Source organism: Ascidiella aspersa, chromosome 5 (genome assembly GCF_963924565.1).
Source record: "Ascidiella aspersa chromosome 5, kaAscAspe10.2, whole genome shotgun sequence".
Taxonomy (NCBI): domain Eukaryota; kingdom Metazoa; phylum Chordata; class Ascidiacea; order Phlebobranchia; family Ascidiidae; genus Ascidiella; species Ascidiella aspersa.
Window position 1 is genome coordinate 762,781 of NC_139451.1, and position 23,247 is coordinate 786,027.

A 23,247-nucleotide genomic window follows, 5' to 3' on the forward strand; every position below is an offset into this window, starting at 1 on the left:
CTGCGTGGTTTTGGTCACGTGTCTAAACAAATGAACGTGGGTTTAAATTTTAGAGGTTCTAGTTTGGTCTGTTAACTTATTTTTTAGTAAGCTGCTTTGTATTTAAGGAAGATGCTTAATATTCTCGTAGCAACAATTGTGAAACATGTTGGTTGATGTTGAGTTAGGGGTAGGATTTAGGGTAAGAAAAATTGTTTTTTTTTAAATATTTACATTTTTTAATACAAGTAATCCCAGTTATATTGATTTAAATTGTGACTGCAGTAATTAGCTTCTAAGCAGTTACATTAAGGGTGACAGTATTTGACTGTCTTTGCGGCGAAAACTAGTCGATTGCTATAGGTATCGACAACAACATGTAAACTTCATCAAGGTGATATGTTCAAATCATCAATTGGAGAAACTAAACGTTCCTTTCATACCAGGAAACTCGAACACATGCGTGATGTCCGCCACGAAAAGGGCATCCCGCTAAGCTCTGGCAGAGCATGCGGTTGAACTTCGACGCGGAATTGATTGGGATAACTGTAAAATTCTAGACTGGGAACCGCACTATTACAAAAAACGGTTCATTGAATCATTCCAGATTGACAAATCTCCTAACACCATGAATAAAAAGGATTCATGGTATCCGGCAATCTACTCGTGGTTGTAGCAATAGCTGATAGTCGCCCGTTGTCCGACAGCACAGTCCTGCACCGGATGACTCCGGCGCGTCACAGCTTATCGTATACTTCATTGACGTCTAGAATTGTCATTTAATCCATGGTCTTTTCATTTTTTACTTCTCAGTATATAAGCTGGCTAACGCACTCTCGTTTCAATTATTAACCCTGATGAGGTCAGCTGGTATCTGCTGCCGAAACGCCGAAACGTCGCTTTATAGATCGTTAACACCAGAAGAGCGCTTTCTATCTATTGATATGTTGCCTGGTGGAGCTAACTCTATTGTTGAGTAAGATTTCTATATTATTTTTTTTAACAATATGTGGATGCGGTGTTTCGCCGCTACGATTGTTTGGGGTCATGGGTTATGTAATAGGTGTAGTAAGAAATCGGTTTAGGGCTGAATTAATATAAGAGAGTTAGGGGTGGGGTTTGGGGAAAGGTAAAATGTTTATTTCCATTTTTTTATTAAAAGTAATCCCAGTTATATTGATTTTGATAATTATTTTTCAATACTTTTCATTTAATTAATTGTTTTTTAAAGTGATTATACTTACGGTAACTATTATCAAAATAAGTGACCGCTACTGTATGAATAATTGGTTCAACTTACCGACAAGTTAAGCCGCTATTTTGACTTCTTTTAGAAGTTTAATAAAACTAAAATTCCTGCTTCTTATCCGCCACTGAATAACTATTCACCTCTCGCACTTAAGTCCAACCATGAACCTTCCAACTGCAGCTAACCCAATAAAGACAAAGTTGCGTTGATTGCAAGCGCTGGCAGCTCTGCACCAATATTTCAACCAACCAAGAGAATCTCACTTGCCTCGCCAGCTTCACTTTGTACAGAAAGGTATAAGCAGGGCTAGCATCTGCAACGACCAACATTTTTTGGGGGGATGCATATAAATACAAATATCCTTGTCTTAAAACAGATTAAACCAGCTTAAACGCACAAAGCGCAAGAAAAAATTGCGTTTATTTAGTTAAATTGACGAAACTTTTAGCTTTAAGTGAGACGTAACCCCTTTGGTCAGGATTAGCAAAACGTATTTTATAAAGGGCTAGATAATTGTAAGGCCTGGCCATATTTCAATTATAATACAACTGCACTGTGGTAAAACATCAACGATTTTTGTAAATATCAAAAACTAGTTTACGTTATTATTAAGCCTGTTTTAATTAAATTACAAAATTACAAAGTAAAAACTTGCACAATATTTTACCAAGCAACAGAAACATGGAAATATTAAGCTAATTTATGATTTGCTGTTGATCCAATTATAACTTGGACTCGGCAAGTGACTGTGTCTTTTTTTAAAACACGTTTATATCAAATAATTTTGCGTGTAATTTTATGTAGAATTGCCACAAAATAATAGTCTAAAAGTTTGTACAACTCGATAAAAGAAACAAGAACGTTTGCCAATCTTCCTTTTTCGTAAAAAATTTATACTGTTTTTATAAATCTCTTTTAAACTGTTTTAATTTACAAAAAAAATCTTTGTTGGCCTTAAGGGTTTAAGGTGAAAAGGTGCGCTTCAAAACCAATTCAAAATAGACGCTTCAGGCTTAAAGAAACAGGCGCTGCTTAGGTTAAGTTACAATTTCAACAAAGGTGCAAATTATGCTTTTATTACAACGCAGGGAAAGATACCATTTGCAAGTTGTAGTATGCTTTAAACCGGATGGAAAATTTACGGTTTGAAAGTAAAGTGAAATAGGCATTTTAAAATCCAGGTGAAAAGTGCAATTTAAAACATATACAGTCAGAAACATAATCGAGAAGTACATTTGAAAATTTAGAAAGAAGTAAACGACTGTGCAAAAAAAAGACAGTGGTCAGAAAAGGTACAATTAAAAACATGAACTCCAAAAAGACAAATACATCTAAAATAAAGTCATTCTTATTCGGGTTTTAGTTAAAGTTATTGTTTTCGGTAATTGTACAAACCTAACCTAAGCTAGATAACTGAAAAACTAAACAGCTGTATTTTTTAACCAAACTAATATGGAATAATAGAAAATACTTCATATATTGCTTTGATGGAGCCGAAGCAACCGGACAAGCAGTTCACGTGCAAGTGAACAACATTTCACCAACCCCGTGTCGTAGCTGGTCGTGGTTTGTGTGGTGAACAGGCAAGCCCCAACCACACCATTTGCGATAAGCTCAACGTCAGTGGTTCTTAACCTGGAGGGCGCCAACCAATTCTTAGGGGCCGTGAGCTCTACTCCATTATTTAAACTTTTGTAAGGTTTTTTGTCCCATGTTGCGTTTATTGTTAATTCTCTCTGTATGTTGTCCTATGCTTTATTGCAAGATAACACATGTGTATCTAAGTAAACGAAGAAAAATGGTTCTTTATCTTGCGATTTGCGAACTTTTGGACTGCTATCTTTTAATAGTTTCTCAGTTATTAGATTTATCTGCCACTAACTATAGATTAGGGCAAAGGAGTTGGGCACTATGCCACCTTCACAATGTGTTTTTGCCAACTTTAACAATAAAACTGCGAAAATGTTTTGCGCTCATTTCATATATTCACAACTGTTTAGCGCCGGGGTTCTCAGACTTTTTGCGCGCATTTGTAATTTTACTTGTATTATGGTCATTGCATTGTGTGTCATCACATATTTTAAAACACGTTTTATGCAATGTTTAATGTTTGCGCTCCGGGCGACATTTTGACGTGGGTTCGGTGCAGCTTTAACTGTGAGTCAATGTCCTCACAAGATGTTTGTCAAAATCAGATGAAAATTAACATATCGAGCACGGGCAATTTTTTGTATGCCCAGTCAGGTATCCTATATTAAAGTTTAACCATTTCAAATCAAATAAACACAAATTTTTTAAGAGTTAACTTTTGTATGTTTATCATTGATATGTTATCGAAAAATACCGCTTTTGGCATGATATAATCAAGATCTAAGGGGGGCGCAAGGCACAGGGCAATTATCAGAGGTGGGCGCGGTAGAAAATGATTAAAAACCACTGTTCTACGTCGGCAGGAACAAGTAGGCCTGATCAAACGCCTTATTTCTTAACATCACTATGACTCAGTCTATCTCCAAAGTAAACAATAGGTAGTAAGTCCCCCCGTTTATAGGATTTCGACTTATTTGGCCATATTAAGTAAACGAGTCAAAATTTAGAATGTTTAGAAAATATAAAGTGACAGTTTTAAAAAGGCCTAATTCCCACTATTGTAAGAAAAAATATGGAAAATAGTCCTTCTAAATGATTTGTTTATAGTTTTTAAAAAATACCTAAATTATGATGTTTACGTAAGTAAGAAAGGGCAATCGGTTATCGTTATTTTAAGTGTTCATTGAGGCAGGTCGGTGTTTAAGGACTTTTTTGTATTTCGGTATAATCCTGGATTTCACATGCTGGAAAATATTCACTCCTATGCTATTCAAATTTTACGTTCCAAACCTTCTACTGCGTTGGACACAAGTCAAATAAACCGGTTCCGTATGGTTCAGAGGGACAAATATGAAATGCGTTAATTATTATCGCATGTATAAAGAAATTCGTGAACAAAATGTTTTATTTTGCGGCAAAATGAAACACAGCTTTTTAACGATACTTTACCGAGTACTGCAATTCGTTATCATTAAAAAGCTATATTTTGCAATTTTACATCAAATGTTTGCAAATCCTAAAGCTAAAGCTGAGCAAAGAGCCAGGTGAGTATAATATTATTTACAAAATAATAAAATGGGAAATTTAATAATATTTAACATTGAACTCGCCAAACTAATTTCCTCATAATTGTAAAAATAAATTGCAAAAAAATGCCTAAAACTGCAAAAAAATGCTACAAATTTGTATTGCGCTTACGGTTTTCTGCGTAGTACTTTATTTTTAACAACGCAAATTAAAAAAATAAACTATAATCGATAGCAATTGTTTGCCTTGTTTAAAAACTGCAACGAAAACAAGTGTCGCCGTACATTCAAAAAACTTTTCACCCATTTCTCTTCCTTTTTTTGTAAATAATGAGCACAATAGTCACCATTTTAACAGAACATTTACTTGTAGCGTTTATGAGCAGCCGTGTTGTTTTTGCTCCTTTATAGTTTTTGAGTATTGCGTTATAACTCAGTCAGTTGCTGCTCGAAACGGTTTGCTAGAATATTTATTTGTGTTCGATGCGGCAGTTCATAGCAAACGCTAAATAAAAAAGTTCAAACTTTCGCGCAAAAATCCATAACTTAACCTCCTAACAAAACAAAATCGAAACATTCAAAAAAATCACAACATGAATGTAAGAGCCACATATAATTGGGTGAAGAGCCGCGTGTTGGCCACCCATGTTATATGATAAGCTCTTACAACGACAGGTCAATAACTATCGGCCAATTGTGGTGTAGGAATCAACCTCTGACAGTCTATTGAGCGAGATGCTTTAAAGTTATATAACTCTGATAATTTTAATTTGGTGTAAATTTGTACATTCGTGAATTGGGCCGAAAATAATACGTCTTTAACTAGTAATTTTAGAGAGTTACCAAAACCTCTTGTTAAAGTCGCCAGTGACTTCTTAATTCGTATATTAAATAACCTAGTAATGAAAGTTTATATTAAAGACCACAGCGATTAGCTCAAATACAGATTTATTGGAAACAAGAGTTAAAAACTACCACACCACAAACAATTGTTATACTTGGACGCAATTACTCACAAACAATCTAATGACAGAGCATATAACACCTAACGTCTTACTCGCTAAATGCACCAGGCCTAGCCCAAGCGTCTACTACAATCTATACACTGTTCGAAAACTTTTTCTCACGGGAACTTAGGCGCTGCCGGGGACCCACGGCCGCTGGTTTACAGGGAGTCTCGTGGAAAGATTACGGGCGGGCCATTTCCTAAAAAGGTAAACCCAGCTATAAACCCGGCGGTATACGGGCGATAATAATGGGCGTGAGATTTAAAGTTTGTTTTGAGATAAAAAATAACAGGTTCGTAGTACAATTAAACACGCGAACAGCACACGAGAGAGCACGAAAACATTACGTCATTGTATATGTCCCGAAATGCGAAAACTTAATTCCCAAACCTATAAAATATAAGCAAGAAAACACAGATGCATGAAAGACATTTGAGCATTTTTCAGTGTTATCAAATGGCCTTTCATATTTATTTTACAAATCATTTAATATACTTCATATGGCAGCCCTAGGTTAATAGATTACAGAAAACAAAACGACTATATTATTATGTAAACAGCTTATGAACAAAGATGCATTTATAATGTCACATATACAACACAATTGATAACGCCAATGTGTAAATTTCCACGCTGTTGTACGCGCTACACAGAAACCTCTCTGAGCCTGTGTAGCTCAGTTGGTAGAGCGACGGTCTCGGTATGACCAAGCTCATGAGTTCGAACCTCACTGCAGGCTAGTTAATAGATCAACAGAATCAGTGAGTCTGCTATGGCTTTTCGGGTGTACTAATTACACGTAAACCGTAATCGTTTGAAAAAAAGCAGTTTCGGTAGGTCTAGATCATAGTTGTCAACACACACATATGTATGTGTGTGCATGTCTCATTCAGTTAAGTATAAGTTATATTTTAAACAAGGATTGCGATGATAAGTACATTGGTTTAAGTTTCAAAACAACCACAACACTGTTGAGCATTGGAAGGTTGTTGGCGACCAAATGAACAGGAAGGCTGAAGCGTGTTGGGTAAAAACAACATCACAGAGTCAAATAGTTTCTTCCGTCTTTGAACTATTAAAAACGCACGCTGACGATCTGCAAAACACAAGATGGAAGCAATTCAAATGCTGTAAAAGGTTTTAATGCAAACTTCTGTTTCCTTTTCAGCCTATTTAACGCAAGACATCACGGAGTTAATAAGAATAAGCATAGCTGCTCGGATTATTGAATGAGTAGCGAATACCTCTCGCCCCTTAAGATAATGTAAAACGGAAGATAAGGAATTTATTTCCAATTTTTTTTGGCCTTTCCAAAGTGTGACGACCATTAATTTGTGAGTATTTCCATGAGAGTCATATAATTCATCATCTAGTTTAGGTTGGCAAAAATAGTTATCGTTTAAAAAGATAGCATATTAGGCGAATAAAAAATAAATTTGCTAAGTTTACAAAACTTTGATTACGGTGTGCCGTGGTACGAACAAGGCCATGGATGCAAAGAGATTCAATAAACTAACAGCCGCGAAAAAACAAAAAGGAGACAATTTTGGGGTAATACTTTTTTTAGGTGTAATAGTTACTGTTTCAAAATGATCACGGCAGATTTTTCGAGTCATGATGACAAGTTATAGCTTAGATTTATCTGCGATAGGGATTACATTATTAAACGAACCTTAGGTTTCCGAGACTTGAACTTAGATTTAACCGCTGGATGGGAAACTGGAGTTCTTATTTAGAATGTGATTTATTAGCGAAAATTTGGTTTGAAATTATGTGGAAAATAAATTTACAAATAAAATGTGTGTTTTTTACAGATAATTTAGTGACTTTTCCTAATGCACATTTAATATGCTGTTCACGTATATTTATTTTGTAACATGGGAATTTTATCAATTTTTATCAGGGATTTATAACTTGCTGCTATTTTGCTGTGTCATAAAAACATTTTGAATAAAAACTACCATTTTTCCAAAGTGGTTTTAATATTATTCCAGAAACTGTCACTCCATGCCAAGATAAACAAAACGGCATTGGCTCAAATCAACAAGTGTATTTCTTGCGCTAGTAAATTAGTCGTAAAACATAAATATAAAAAATTATGTTTCGTTTTTTAACACACTTTACATTTTAATTTTTGTTTCAGAGAAGTTTAACAGTTACAACCACAGATATATTTATATTTTAGGCGAAAAACCTAATTATTTCTATTACCATAATAACAACATATTGTTCTCGCCCTTTTTTTATTTATTTATTTTTTAGGCGCCTCTAGTGGTTGGTGTCAGATCAAATTATTTATATTGTGACGTATCACAGTGGCTTCTCGTGTCAGTGATGTAGGTTTTTTATTTATTATTGTTGTTACTCACGTCACGTCCAAGTTCTCTCAGTTTCGATCTGATCACCTCCTTGCCTTCCTCAGTGAAGCCACAACGAGCGACCTCCAACTCCTCGATGTTTGGGAGGACGCGAGAAAGCTCAAGAGCTCCTTCGTTGTCGATGCGATTACCACTCAGAACCAGCCTCTTGATCTGTAACAACAAATTGACGAGCGGATTAGATTTAAAAGGTCGATTAATGTGAGCCACAAGGTCAAGGTCAAATCGTGCTTTCAACATGTTTTTAAGTAGAATATTGGATCCTTAGTTTCGAATCCAATTTAGCCTTTTGTTTTAAAAGATAATCAATACAGAAACATGATATATGCAGCATTGCTCTACACGTTGTTCCCATAATTATTATTTCGTAACAACGCGGTTAAACACGATACAAAAACAGAAAAATTAAATAAATGAAAACATAAATAAAATATTGTTAAAGTTAGGTGAGTTTATGGTTAGTTATTTCATGCATTTTTATTGGTGGGTAGGGATGTTCAAAGTAGAATATCGGATCCTTAGAATATCGGGCTCCTCATCCTTATATTCGGATCCAATTTTGCCCTGTATGTCGGGTAATTGGAACCAATATAAATTACTCGTTTCACTGCAAGTTTGTAGCGGTGGCGAAAGAAATACTGCGCTTGCTTTAAATGTATTCATGTAGTGCGTTGTACGGGTTTTTGTGCGACCAATTACTTGCCAATAACCTTCGTGTATTTATTATTTGCAAGGCAAGTGTTATTGGGCGAGCGACTAACGTGTAATGCCAATGCAGGGATTTCGCAATTTCCTTAAATGCGACAAGTTGCAAAAGTAACATGTGCTGGTTTTGGACAAAACGCGTTGCGAGGTTACTCAAGGTCACGTTTAGGCCAATATTCAGCGAAGTTGCTCATAGCGTAATTGTTAAGTGATAACGCATTACTAGCATTAATGACTTTATTCTTTACATCACAATGTTTGACCGTCTTATTGACAGATCATATTTGTAGTAAACTAAAACTAAATCACAACAATACCTTATAAATAACAAATAGAATTTGTGAAGAATTTATTAAGTTGTATTTCATTACTATATTGGCAAGTTTTATGATTAATTGCTGAGTCGTTTAAGATTATATATATTATGAATATTTCACCAAAAAAACAAAAGGCAAATAATTTCTTACAAATGCACAAGGATTCATTATTCTGGATTCGAAAGCTTTTATTCTAGAATACCTTGGGATTCTACTTTGAACATTCCTAGTCGCGGTAACATTGAACAACAAAATGTAAATAATAAAGCACTTTACCTTGTGAGTCATTTTCCCGATTGCTTTGCAAATGTGTTCCAAACCTTGACTAGTCAGGTTACAGTTGAACAGATTCAACTCCTCGATGTTTGGGAGGACGCGAGAAAGCTCAAGAGCTACTTCGTCGTCGATGCGGTTCCTTCTCAGATCCAGCCGCTTGATCTGAAACAACAAATTGACGAGCGGATTAGATTTTAAATGGTAGGGTTACCATATTTTGAAACGACAAATTCTGGACAAACTTAATACGGTTGAACTGGCCAACTCCAGATCAGAGGACGTCACAAGTTACGTCATAAAGTTACAAAACGTGACGTATTTATATTAAAAAGACGAAAAACACTCGCGTCTCGCGTGTAGAGCGAAAGTGGGCTTCGTATAGTTGACTAAACTTTTCGAGGCTGCGATTAGACACACGGCATTTCTATTGTAAAATTGGCAAAAAAATATTTAGTTCGCGGGGGGTTATCGGTAAACGTTTTTTTAGCAAAGATGACGTACAATTCATTGATAAAAAGTTATTGTGGTGCTTAACTGTGTGAAAAGCATAACGGCCCTCGTCAGCAGTGTTAGTAACGCATTATTGGCAGTAGTAACTTTGTATTCTTTACATCATAATATTTGACCGGCTTATTGACAGAAGACGTTTGTAGTAAATTAAAACTAAATCACAACAATACCTTATAAAACGAACAGAATTTGTATAGAATTTATTGTGGTGCATTTCACTTACTATATTTACTAAAAATTAAGTTGGGGCAACAACCCGGTTTGTATAATTATTATTTTTCTTTGGTTTTTTCCTACAATAATGTATCGCAATTTAAACAACTGCTTTAAATGACAGTTGTTTAGAATGTAAATCATCTGTAATTTTAAATTTTATATATCGATATGTCAGAAAAATTTTATGATTAATTGCTGATTTGTCGTTAACGCCTATACATATATATTATGAATATTTCACCAAAAAAATAGAACGTAAATAATTTACGACAAATGCACTGGGATTCAAGACTCTTGATTCATTATTCTGGATTCGAAAGCTATTATTCTAGAATACTTTGGGATTCTACTTTAAATATTCCTAGTCGCGATAACATTGAACAACAAAATGTCGACAATAAAGCACTTTACCTTGTGAGTTATTTTCCCGATTGCTTTGCAAATGTATCCCCAACCTTGACTTGTCAGTTTGCAGTTGAACAGATCCAACCCCTCGATGTTTGGGAGGACGCGAGAAAGCTCAAGAGCTACTTCGTCGTCGATGCGGTTACTACTCAGAAGAAGCATCTTGATCTGAAACAACGAGTTGACGAGCGGATTAGATTTTGAAAAGTAGGGTTGCCATATTTACTACGGTTGCATTAACCAACTCCAGATCAAAGGACGTCACTAGTTACGTAACAAAGTTACAAAACGTGACGTATTTATATCAAAAAGACAAAAAACACTCGCGTCACGCGTGTAGAGCGAAAATTGGCTTCGCATAGTTGACAAAAATTTTATTTTCGAGGGTGCGATGAGACACGCCGCAATCCTATTGTAAAATTGGCAAAATTTAGTTCGTGGTGGGTTATGGATATACAGAATCGGGAAACGTTTCTTCAGCAAAGATGACGTACAACTCATTGATAAAAAGTTATTGTGGTGCTTATTTGTGTTAAAAGCATAAGTAGCCTCATAAGCAGTGACGTCATCTTTCGCCTTACTTCCTGTTGTGGCAAAAAATTTCGTCACCTTAGCTGACCCTGAAACACCTTTAACTGCTTTGCTATGTTTATAACAACCAAAATGTGATTTTAAATCCCCGCTACCTTTGCATGAAACTGAGACAATTGTGCCTGGGTTGAAAACTAAACACTCTCATTTCCATTAATTTTTACCATTTTTGAAGCATGAATATTTTGCAATTTCCTTAAATGCGACAAGTTGCAAAAGTATCATTCCAGCGTAAAATGTGCTGGCCTTAGACAAAACGCGTTACGGGGTTACTTAAGGTCAACTTTAGGGCAATATTTAGCGAGGTTACTCACAGCGTAATTGTTAAGTAATAGTAACGCATTACTGGCACTATAGTAACTTTGTATTCTTTACATCATAATGTTTGACCGGCTTATTGACGGAAGACGTTTGTAGTAAACTAAATCTAAATCACAATAATACTTTATAAAAACGAACAGAATTTGTGTAGAATTTATTGTGGTGCATTTCACTTACTATATTTACTAAAAATTAAGTTGGGGCAACAACCTGGTTTGTATAATTATTATTTTTTTTTGTTTTTTTCTACAATAATGTATCGCAATTTAAACAACTGCTTTAAATGACAGTTGTTTAGAATGTAAATCATCTGTAATTTAATTTTTCGATTGCTACATCGATATGTTAAAAAAAGTTTTTTGATTAATTACTGAGTCGGTAAAGGCTATATATATATAATAAATATTTCACAGAAAATAGAACGTAAATAATTTACGACAAATGCACTGGGATTCAAGACTCTTGATTCATTATTCTGGTTCGAAAGCTATTATTCTAGAATACTTTGGGATTCTACTTTGAACATTCCTAGTCGCGGTAACATTGAACAACAAAATGTCGACAATAAAGCACTTTACCTTGTGAGTTATTTTCCAAATTGCTTTACAAATATGTTTTAAACCTTGACTTGTCAGCTTGCAGTTACTCAGATACAACTCCACGATGTTTGGGAGGACGCGCGAAAGCTCAAGAGCTCCTTCGTTGTCGATGCGGTTCCAACTCAGATCCAGCAATTTGATCTAAAATAACAAATTGACGAGCGAGGTTAGATTTTGAAAAGTAGGGTTGCCATATTTACTACGGTTGCATTAACCAACTCCAGATCAAAGGACGTCACTAGTTACGTAACAAAGTTACAAAACGTGACGTATTTATATCAAAAAGACAAAAAACACTCGCGTCACGCGTGTAGAGCGAAAAATGGCTTCGTATAGTTGAATAAAAATTTATTTCCGAGGGTGCGATGAGACACGCCGCAATCCTATTGTAAAATTGGCAAAATTTAGTTCGTGGGGGGTTATGGATATACAGAATCGGGAAACGTTTCTTCAGCAAAGATGACGTACAACTCATTGATAAAAAGTTATTGTGGTGCTTATTTGTGTTAAAAGCATAAGTACCCTCATAAGCAGTGACGTCATCTTTCGCCTTACTTCCTGTTGTGGCAAAATATTTCGCCACCTTAGCTAACCCTGAAACACCTTTAACTGCTTTGCTATGTTTATAACAACCTAGATGTGATTTTAAATCCCCGCTACCTTTGCATGAAACTGAGACAAATGTGGCTGGCTTGAAAACTAAACACTCTCATTTCCATTAATTTTTATCATTTTTGAAGCATGAATATTTAGCAATTTCCTTAAATGCGGCAAGTTGCAAAAGTATCATTCCATCGTAAAACGTGCTGGCCTTAGACAAAACGCGTTACGGGGTTACTTTAAGGTCAACTTTAGGGCAATATTTAGCGAGGTTACTCACAGCGTAATTGTTAAGTAATAGTAATGCATTACTGGCACTATAGTAACTTTGTATTCTTTACATCATAATGTTTGACCGGCTTATTGACAGAAGACGTTTGTAGTAAACTAAATCTAAATCACAATAATACTTTATAAAAACGAACAGAATTTGTGAAGAATTTATTGTGGTGCATTTCACTTACTATATTAACTAAAAATTAAGTTGGGGCAACAACCCGGTTTGTATAATTATTATTTTTTTTTGTTTTTTTCCTACAATAATGTATCGCAATTTAAACAACTGCTTTAAATGACAGTTGTTTAGAATGTAAATCATCTGTAATTTAATTTTTCGATTGCTACATCGATATGTTAAAAAAAGTATTTTGATTAATTACTGAGTAGGTAAAGGCTATATATATATTATAAATATTTCACAGAAAAAATAGAACGTAAATAATTTACGACAAATGCACTGGGATTCAAGACTCTTGATTCATTATTCTGGATTCGAAAGCTATTATTCTAGAATACTTTGGGATTCTACTTTAAACATTCCTAGTCGCGGTAACATTGAACAACAAAATGTCGACAATAAAGCACTTTACCTTGTGAGTTATTTTCCCGATTGCTTTGCAAATGTGTTCCAAACCTTGACTTGTCAGGTTGCATTTGAACAGATACAACCCTTCGATGTTTGGGAGGACGCGAGAAAGCTCAAGAGCTACTTCGTCGTCGATGCGGTTCCCACTCAGTTTCAGCCACTTGATCTGAAAAAACAAATTGACGAGCGAATTAGATTTTGAAAAGTAGGGTTGCCATATTTACTACGGTTGCATCAACCAACTCCGGATCAGAGGACGTCACTAGTTACGTAACAAAGTTACAAAACGTGACGTATTTATATCAAAAAGACAAAAAACACTCGCGTCACGCGTGTAGAGCGAAAAATGGCTTCGCATAGTTGACAAAAATTTTATTTCCGAGGGTGCGATGAGACACGCCGCAATCCTGTTGTAAAATTGGCAAAATTTAGTTCGTGGGGGGTTATGGATATATATAATCGGCAAATGTTTTTTCAGCAAAGATGACGTACAACTCATTGTTAAAAAGTTATTGTGGTGCTTATTTGTGTTAAAAGCATAAGTAGCCTCGTCAGCAGTGACGTCATCTTTCGCCTTACTTCCTGTTGTGGCAAAATATTTCGTCACCTTAGCTGACCCTGAAACACCTTTAACTGCTTTGCTATGTTGATAACAACCAAGATGTGATTTAAATCCTCGCTATCTTTGCATGAAACTGAGATAATTGTAGCTGGCTTGAAAACTAAACACTCTCCTTTCCATTAATTTTTATCATTTTTGAAGCATGAATATTTTGCTTGCATTTCACTCGTGTGTTTACATACTTCGCTTCCTTAAATGCGAAAAGTTGCAAAAGTATCATTCCATCGTAAAATTTGCTGGCCTTGGACAAAACGCGTTACGGGGTTACTCAAGGTCAACTTTAGGCCAATATTCAGCGAGGTTACTGGCAGCGTAATTTTTAATTAATAGTAACGCATTACTGGCAGTAGTAACTTAGTATTCTTTGCATCATAATATTTGACCGGCTTATTCACAGAAGACGTTTGTAGTAAATTAAACTAAATCACAAACAATAACTTATAAAAACGAACAGAATTTGTGAAGAATTTATTGTGTTGCATTTCACTTACTATATTTACTAAAAATTAATTGGGGCAACAACCTGTTTTTTATAATTATATGTTTCTCTGTTGTTTTTTTTTCTGCAGTTGTGTATCGCAATTTAAACAACTGCTTCAAATGGCAGTTGTTTAGAATGTAAATCATCTGTAATTTAATTTGTCGATTACTATATCGAGTTAGAAAACGCTTTCTGATTGATTGCTGAGTCGCTAAAGACCTGTATATACATTATGAATATTATATATTAAGAATAACAAAAATAGAAGGAAAATAGTTAATAACAAATACACTGGGATTCAAAATTCTGGTTCGTTATTCTGGATTCGAAACATATTGTTCAAGGATACTTTTTTTTTCACTTTGAACATTCCTAGTCGCGGTAACATTGAACAACAAAATGTCGAAAATAATGCACTTTACCTTGTGAGTCATTTTCCCGATTCCTTTGAAAATGTATCCCCAACCTTGACTTGTCAGGTTGCAGCCAGTCAGATCCAACTGCTCGACGTTTGGGAGGACGCGAGAAAGCTCAAGAGCTACTTCGTCGTCGATGCGGTTACCACCCAGATCCAGCAACTTGACCTGAAACAACAAATTAACGAGCGGATTAAATTAACAAAGTGAGCCACAAGGTCGATTAAAGTGAGCCACAAGGTCGAATCGTGATTAATCATTTTAAAGTAATCAGAATTTTCTACTGATGGCAACCGACTTGAGTTTTTAGATGTTCTCCATGTTACCAAAACGTCTTCACAGTGTGGTTTTATCACAAAGACTACACCACACCAACAGCCTTTGATCGATGTTTTATTATCTGTGGTTGTTACGTCATTTTGCTGACTACATTTTATTTAGTTGCGGCTTGCCCACTTGCCTAGAACAGGTGCTTAAGTTTTTATTAGGGTTAATCTTAATTTATATTTTGTCATTTTTTACATACTGACGCTTAATCTTTATCATTGTTTAAAAGTAAAATATAAAAGTTGGTGGCGGTAATATTCAACAACAAAATGTCGACAATAAAGCACTTTACCTTGAGAGGCATTTTCCCGATTGCTTCGCAAATGTGTTTTAAACCTTGACTTGTCAGTTTGCAGCTGGACAGAACCAACACCTCGATTGGTTTGTCGACATGCTGGAGCATCCGCCCCAAAGCGTGGCATGAACTTGTACCGATGGTTTGGCTGCGAAAACGAGCCTCCACAGGGAAGTGCTTTGCGAAAGATTGGAGCACTGCTTCATTGCATTCTTGCAAATCAACAATCATTTCAACAATACCTAAACACAACTTTATATTTATTAAATATTAAAAAAAAGAAACAAAGAAACAACAAACAAATGAGGTGTTAACCAGTAATGGGGATTGTGACATCACAAGTGCAAAAACAATGGTGTTTTGTTAACGGGTGTAAAAAATTAAAATAAATCAGCCGAGTAAAAATATCACAAAGTAACCGAATGGTTATATTCTTACTTTTGGGGTTTCGTTTGAATTCCTCGAGAAAGTGTTCGTAGAACATCTCAGCCTTGACTGTGAACATGGAAATCATTATTAATAATCAGAACGGTTTACTGTTGTTTTAGCAGTTATGTGTGTCTTACTATAAATGTTTGACTTTGTCGCTATTTACTTGTTATTTACACGACTATTTAACCACAAGATGGCAGCAGACTAGTGAATGTTTTGATGTTAGTTGTCGCCTTGTGTAATCTCATGCTTATTGCTATGTTTTATTATATGTGTTTGTTGTGTAAGATGTTTACAGTAACAATAAATACATAAAGTGGGTTGAATCTTATAATTTACAATAACAGGTTGGACAACTTAATTTATATAAAAAAAATCAGGATTTAAAAGCCAGTTTAAATAATAACCACTGACTGGATTAAATTGTCAGTTCAGCTGAAACATTAGCTTTCAGCAAATAACCTACATTTTCCGAAATTCTGCTGAAAACCACTAACATAATTAAAAACATAGTAACTAATTTGAAAGCATATTAGCACACTAAGTATATTCTAGTACTGCAATGTTTGGCCATTTCAGTTATTCTTGTTGAAAACAAGTTTAAGTATAGCCAAGTTTAAAAATTGCCACTTACTTTTATTTTGTTGGTTCTGCGAATTGTCGGTTAAGGTTTGATCGACACCAGATTGACTTGGTTGAGTGGCAGATGTTGATGGTTGTTGATTGACAACCTGCATACAAACATAGCTACTTGACCTTATACCACAAAAACTGTTAATAAATATTAAGTTAAATGTTTGTGCCAGCATTGTGGATCCAATACCTTGAAAGAGTAGTCAAATTTTTCAGGCCACAAAGTAGATTTTGGGGTCGCTGCGTACCACTTGCTTTTTTCATATTCTTTATTATAGTAAATATTAAATAAATTTGCAAGTTGGCTGCATATATATATATAGATACACATTGCATCATAACAAGCAAAATTATAACCCAATACTTTGTATAGCATTAAAGCCAGCTTCAATCAGAACCCTATTCAATCAGTATACAGCTTATGCAAATAAACATTAGGCGCATGTTGTACTGTAACGCGAAATTCGGTCCGGAGCCAAAACTGATCCGGTCGGGTCAATTTTGGCGTTGAAACAGCCGCTTAAACAGGTCCGGCTAGGCCAAAACTGGTCCGGCCTTCAAAATCGCTTATTTATCCTTAAAAAATAAGAAGCCTGAAAAAAGTCCACATGGTTGAAGTAAACTATGCTTAGAGTAAATATACTAAATATTACCGTAAAATCGAAAAGAAATTATCGAAAGCTAATGATCAGGGACGGATTAAGCCGAGGGCAAACCAAAAAAAATAGGCCACCACTGGCAACTTGATAAGATCAACTGATATTATCTTTGTGAAAAAGGTATATTTCAGAGATATCATCACATCTTGTCGTTTAAACTAAATATAGCGAATATTACCGTAAAATCGATAAAATATATATGCTCTGCGTAGGATAAAGTAATAGCGATTTTTTCTTGGGGGGTGGGGGGAGGTTAAAAAAGGACTTTTCATTCATTGTATATTTTGATTAAATAAGGTTAGATTATATATTCTCACATATTTCCTCATTTTATCGGTTTAAATTAATACATTTTCAGCATATCACCGGGCGGTTGAAAATTTGATTTTATTAATAATAAAACTTTAACTTGCACTGAAGGGTTTAAAAAAGAGGGTGATATTTACTATATTTAGTTTAAGTATAGTTTACTTTAATCATTTGAACTGTTTGCAGGCTTCTTGTCAGATTTTAAAGAATAAATAAGGGATTTTAAAGGCCGGACCAGTTTTGGCCTAGCCAGACCTGTTTTAGAGGCTGTTCCAACGCCAAGTTTGAGATTTCAAGAAAATCAAAGATGATTTAGAAGGTATGTTAAGCATTTCAAAACGTTTTGGGCTTAAATATTTTTTGTATCGGAGAAATTGTTATTATGCATCACACCCATTTTGTCCCTAGCCCCTGTGCACTCAATAAATACAGCTTATGCAAACAAATATTAGACGCATGTTTTAAAACCTTCTACAAATATTATATCACACATATACAGAACATAGAAACCTGTTGGTCAGTTGGTTGCTGTGTTGCTTGTCTAGCAGTTGGCTGAACTGAGGTGTCTTGTCCCAACTCTGATCGTGGATAGGAACTTTCCTGGTCAGAACGACTGGAAAACAACCGCAACACTGATTACAAACACATTTTGGTTAACTACAGATTTCACAACTAGGTATGTTCCAAGAAAATATTGAAAATTCTAAAAAGTTATTGGTCATATCTAAAATGGAAATAAACAACAAGTTTTAATTCAAAACTTTTGTCATTCTTGTCTAGCAGTTGGCCGAACTGAGGTGTCTTGTCCCAACTCTGATCGTGGATAGGAACTTTCGGATCTCTGGTCAGAACGACTGGAAAACAACCACAACACTGATTACAAACACATTTTGGTTAACAACAGGTTTCACAAATAGTTATGTTCCAAGCAAATACTGTACCTTTAAAAAAGTTATTGGTTACATTTAAAATAGAAACACATTACCAGTTTTGAAAACAATAAACTGAATATAAACATATTAAGCTGAACCACATATACAACTGTGTGCATATACTGTTTTTTTAAATAATTTTATGCAAACAAGATAAGAAACATTTTTTGTGGCGAGATACAAACTCACAACTAGAGATATGTAAAATATTTTACCGATAAGATTGGCTGATATTCTGCATCAAGCAGTATCGAAAAATTTTGCTCTATATTTTCTACTAAACAAGGCAGTAATGTTACTTTAGTAAATTTATTATTGTAAGTATGTGGTGCAATAATGAGACCCAACACTGACCTACTCATCGCAGCATCCATAGGTTGTCAGAGGCCTAATGGAAATCGTTTGTTCTATTAAGGATTGTAAGCAAGACAAGGCTAGTAAAATCAGCCTGTGATGAAAGTTTTAATTTAATACCTTTGTCAAACTGGAACCGTGGCTCTACCAACTAAGCTGTACAGGAGAAATAAATATTTATTTTTTATTGGTGACAAACCGATAGTTTGAAGTGCATGGGGCTGCTGGGCTTTTTGATTGTTGATTAAGCAGAGACTTTTCAGGTTTGTTCCGATCAGTAGCAATCTAAAATAAAACTGATAAAGTTTCAAGTCATATTGTCCAGAAAATTTACCTAGTGCTACACACAAACTGGTCTTTAGTTGTTGCAAAAATTTGAAAAACTTTTTAGATATTTGACAAAATGTCAACTAGAAATTTTTCAATTTTTGTTCATTTTGCCGTAATTAAACTGTTAATATAATTTTAATTAGAGGATATGTTAACCATTTCAAAGCGTTTTGGCCTTATAGACTGTTTTTAGCATAACACCTGTTATTGTGCAGCACAACCATTGTATCAAAGCCCTCAATAATTAGCTTTGTCATGCAAGTTAACATTAGGCGCATGTTGTACAACATTCTACAAATATTATATCATACAAATACAGAACATACAAACCTGTTCGTCAGTTGGTTGCTGTGTTGATTGTATAGAAGGTTCTGGAACAGTGAAATCGCTGCCGAGTAGAAGTCCACATCCGAATCTTCTCACCATCGCCCAGTAAGGATGAGAGACCAATTTCTTAACTATCTGACTAAACTCGTCCAAACTCATGTTCTGGCTGATGTACAAAGAGCAGAGATATTCTTGAAGTGTTTGGTGATGGAATATTAGTTTCTGTTCACCTTCGAACAGCTTCTGGTTAAACCTTTCTAGCCCAGGGACAGATATTATTAAATCCTGCACATCTTTTTCACTCAAACCCTTTTCCTTTATTTGCTGATGGGTCATTACTACAGTGGAGTTCTTAGTAGCATTGTAAGCAAGTTCACCTAAGGTGCTGTACATTGATTCGATATCGCCAGCCCTAGCATATTCCGAGTGCCTTAAGTTTTTCAGCAAAACAGTGAAAACCTGAGTAGTGTTGCGAAGTTCAGTGACATCATCTGCACCCAAAGCAGCTAAAAGGGTCAATTGAAGCATAATTGGGATAAGACAAAGATCAAGTAACATGGGTGCTTGGCTGTTAAATGTGTTCCATATTCTCTGGGCTTCTCCACCAGCAAAAGCAAAAAATATTTCTCGCATATCTACAAACTCAAAATCTATCAGGTAAACCAGATTTTTAGGACGTAATTCTTTCTGGAGGAAAATAATGGAATGTGGCCTGGAGGTAAGAGCTATTGAGGCATCAGGTAGGAATTTTTTGCCACAAAGATTGGCAATTATTTGTTCAACTGACAAGCGAGTATGAACTGCAGCATTTATGGGATTTACATTATCAAGTGACCAAGTGGCTTGATCGTAACCATCAAATATAAAGACACATTTTGAAGGATTCCTTTTTATCCATTTAAAGACTTTGTCAGTTGCTTCTTCATCGAGTTGTGGATAAGCATTATCAACTATCATCTCTTTTAAGGTTAACTTTTCTTCATTGGGAATCTCCAGGCATCTGTGGTGCATCACAAGCTTTGTATCAGATTGGGCAAGCTTCTTAGAAAGAGTGGTGTTACCAGAACCAGGTCCCCCGACTAAAATGCTATATTTTCCGGAATGGATAATTTCCCTTAATTGTTCGAAACTAACTTTGTGTGACCATGCAAAATCTCTATTTGTCTGGCGTGATGTTGGGCTGTATTCTTTATTCTTGGCCAATTGACCATAATAAAAGTTATTAATTTTTGCTAACTGAGGGTGGATATTTTGTGGAAACGTCTCTTCGTTGTATTTTAAACCCATTGGGTTTATTACGTCAAAGTTTTGTTGAAGAAGATCTGATATTTCCTTCACAGTTTCATTTCCCAACTGACCTTAATCAAAGATAAGTTTTAGATTTAGTGTGTTTCTTTAAATTGATGCAAAATTGTGAATTTATTTTTTCATAAGCCCAATTTAATTGTTTTAAGCTGAAGTTTAACGATACCCTTTTGATTATAAATGCCTTATTTCCATAGATTTTGTTTACATATAGAATGTGATGTTTTAGATTTGGGTTAACTTTGTGTGTTTGTTACTCGAAACTATTTATTTATTACAGATTTTAGTTTCATATATTATGCTGAAAACTTCTTAAAGTGTTGGCTGTCTTTGTAATTATAACCATTATTTTTTGCTGTTTTCTAAAATCGTTTCTTAACGTTGAACACAACAGAAACTTGTTGGTTGCAATATATTGAAAACCACATTTGCTAAGTTCAGGTGCTAACGCTAAAAGATGTTACTTTGAACGAACTCAAGTCTACCGAGGCCAAACTTCTCAATTAACTCAAATCACCAGGTTTCGAAAATGTGAAATTTCAAGTGAAGTGGCCATTGCTCTGACTATGCTAAGCTCTGTACTTTGCGAATGTTTAAAAAAGGAAAGAGGCAGAAAAATATGGTTTGTTAAAATAAGAGTGAAGATTGTAAAGAGGAAAAATAAAGGAAAAGTCTGTAAGGCTGTGTAATATTTGCTGATAATACATATGACACTAAACGATACGCAGTATTCACTGTATCTAAATCTGTAGAACAGATATTCTGTATTTACTGCAGACATTTGACGAATTCAGATAACCCAGCAAATTTTCCGTTGAATAACCCTGTTCAAATAAACTCTCTTGTTTATGACACTGTCGAACCGGTAACTATAGTTTTCGATTCTAAACTCAGAGCATAGCCAGAGTTAACAAAAAATAAGCAATAAGCACGCTGCTCTGTAATAATGTAATAACAGTAATCTTTTGCATCAGCCAATTCATATATTCATCGGTAATTTTTTTATACCTTATTAAAAACATACTTCAAATTATTCTTTCTATAAATTGTGTTTAGTCTGTAACAATTCTGTAGTTATATTGTAGCGTCATGAGGAATAATTAGTGGATAATTTGGAATTTATCGTATTGCATATTTTCATCTCGTTTGTTTTCACATAAAACCTGTCTTTTATCACTATGACGTAATAGAAATTTATCGTTATTTTGCCACTCGTTAGAACTTGCTAACCAAAACATTCCCAGCAAAACGCGCCGTTATGTGATGTGTGCGTATACGGACGTGATGTGTGCGTATACGGACGTGGTTTGTGCATATACGGACGTGGTTTGTGTGCGTATACGGACGTGGTTTGTGCGTATACGGATGTGATGTTTGCCAAAACAGACGTGATTTGTACATATACGGACATAATGTGTGCGTACATGGACGTCATATGTGCTAATACAGACGTGATGTGTGCGTATACGGACGTGATGTGTGCGTATACGGACGTGATGTATGTGCGTATATGGACGTGATGTATGTGTGTATACGGACGTGATGTATGTGCGCATACGGACGTGATGAGTTTTTTCCTAACGAACGTAATGTGTGCGTACACGGACGTGATGTGTGTGCGTATACGGATGTGATGTGTGTGTGTATACTGACGTAATTTCTGCGTATATGGAGGTGGTATGTGCGTATACGGATGTGGTTTGTGCGTATACGGACGTGATGTGTGTGTATACGGGCGTGATGTATGTGCGTATACGGATGTGGTTTGTGCGTATACGGACGTGATGTGTGTGTATACGGGCGTGATGTATGTGCGTATACGGACGTGATGTATGTGTGTATACGGGCGTGATGTATGTGCGTATACGGACGTGATGTATGTGCGTATACGGACGTGATGTATGTGCGTATACGGACGTGATGTGTGTGCGTATTTTGACGTGATGTATGTGCGTATACTGACGTGATGTGTGTGTATACGGACGTGATGTATGTGCGTACACGGACGTGATGTGTGATTATACGGACGTGATGTGTGTTCGTATACGGACGTGATGTATGTGCATATACGGACGTGATGTATGTGCGTATACGGACGTGATGTGTGTGCGTATTTTGACGTGATGTATGTGCGTATACTGACGGGATGTGTGTTCGTATACGGACGTGATGTGTGTTCGTATATGGACGTGATGTGTGTGCGTATTTGGACGTGATGTATGTGCATATACGGACGTGATGTATGTGCGTATACGGACGTGATGTGTGTGCGTATTTTGACGTGATGTATGTGCGTATACTGACGGGATGTGTGTTCGTATACGGACGTGATGTGTGTTCGTATATGGACGTGATGTATGTGCGTATACGGACGTGATGTGTGTGCGTATTTGGACGTGATGTATGTGCGTATACTGACGTGATGTATGTGCGTATACGGACATGATGTGTGCGTATACGGACTTGATTTGTGTTCGTATATGGACGTGATTTGTGTGTATACGGACGTGATGTGTGTGCGTATACGTACGTGATTTGTGTGCTTATACGCACGTGATTTGTGCGTATACGGACGTTATGTGTTCGTATACCAGGGGTTCCCAACCTGTGGTACGCGTACCGCTAGTGGTACACGAGTAGCTTCCGTGTTTTCCACAAAAACCTGGATTCACAACATTAAATTTTGTTTAT

At 35.6% G+C, this 23,247-nt stretch overlaps 2 protein-coding genes across 2 annotated transcripts in view; both read right to left on the reverse strand.

The window, feature by feature from the left end:
• Positions 1 to 8,206: 8,206 nt before the first annotated feature.
• The window catches only part of LOC146141395 (uncharacterized), a 102,484-nt gene continuing 87,443 nt past the window's right edge, over positions 8,207 to 23,247 (reverse strand). The window contains exons 3-11 of the mRNA XM_083390100.1: positions 17,819 to 17,921; positions 16,342 to 16,438; positions 15,714 to 15,770; positions 15,273 to 15,517; positions 14,660 to 14,821; positions 13,139 to 13,300; positions 10,165 to 10,326; positions 9,028 to 9,189; positions 8,207 to 8,293 (exon numbers count right to left, since the gene is read on the reverse strand). Coding sequence (XP_083246226.1) covers positions 8,207 to 8,293; positions 9,028 to 9,189; positions 10,165 to 10,326; positions 13,139 to 13,300; positions 14,660 to 14,821; positions 15,273 to 15,517; positions 15,714 to 15,770; positions 16,342 to 16,438; positions 17,819 to 17,921 — 1,237 coding nt within the window. The remainder of the gene's footprint in view (positions 8,294 to 9,027; positions 9,190 to 10,164; positions 10,327 to 13,138; positions 13,301 to 14,659; positions 14,822 to 15,272; positions 15,518 to 15,713; positions 15,771 to 16,341; positions 16,439 to 17,818; positions 17,922 to 23,247) is intronic.
• On the reverse strand, positions 19,225 to 20,262 carry LOC146141396 (NACHT, LRR and PYD domains-containing protein 3-like). Its single transcript, XM_083390040.1, has one exon. The coding sequence runs from the start codon at positions 20,260 to 20,262 to the stop codon at positions 19,225 to 19,227; it is 1,038 nt and encodes a 345-aa protein (XP_083246166.1).

What these genes read in the sequence shown, in the direction of transcription:
- LOC146141396 (XM_083390040.1), bottom strand. Translation starts at nt 20,262, where the DNA reads ATGCACCACAGATGCCTGGAGATTCCCAATGAAGAAAAGTTAACCTTA.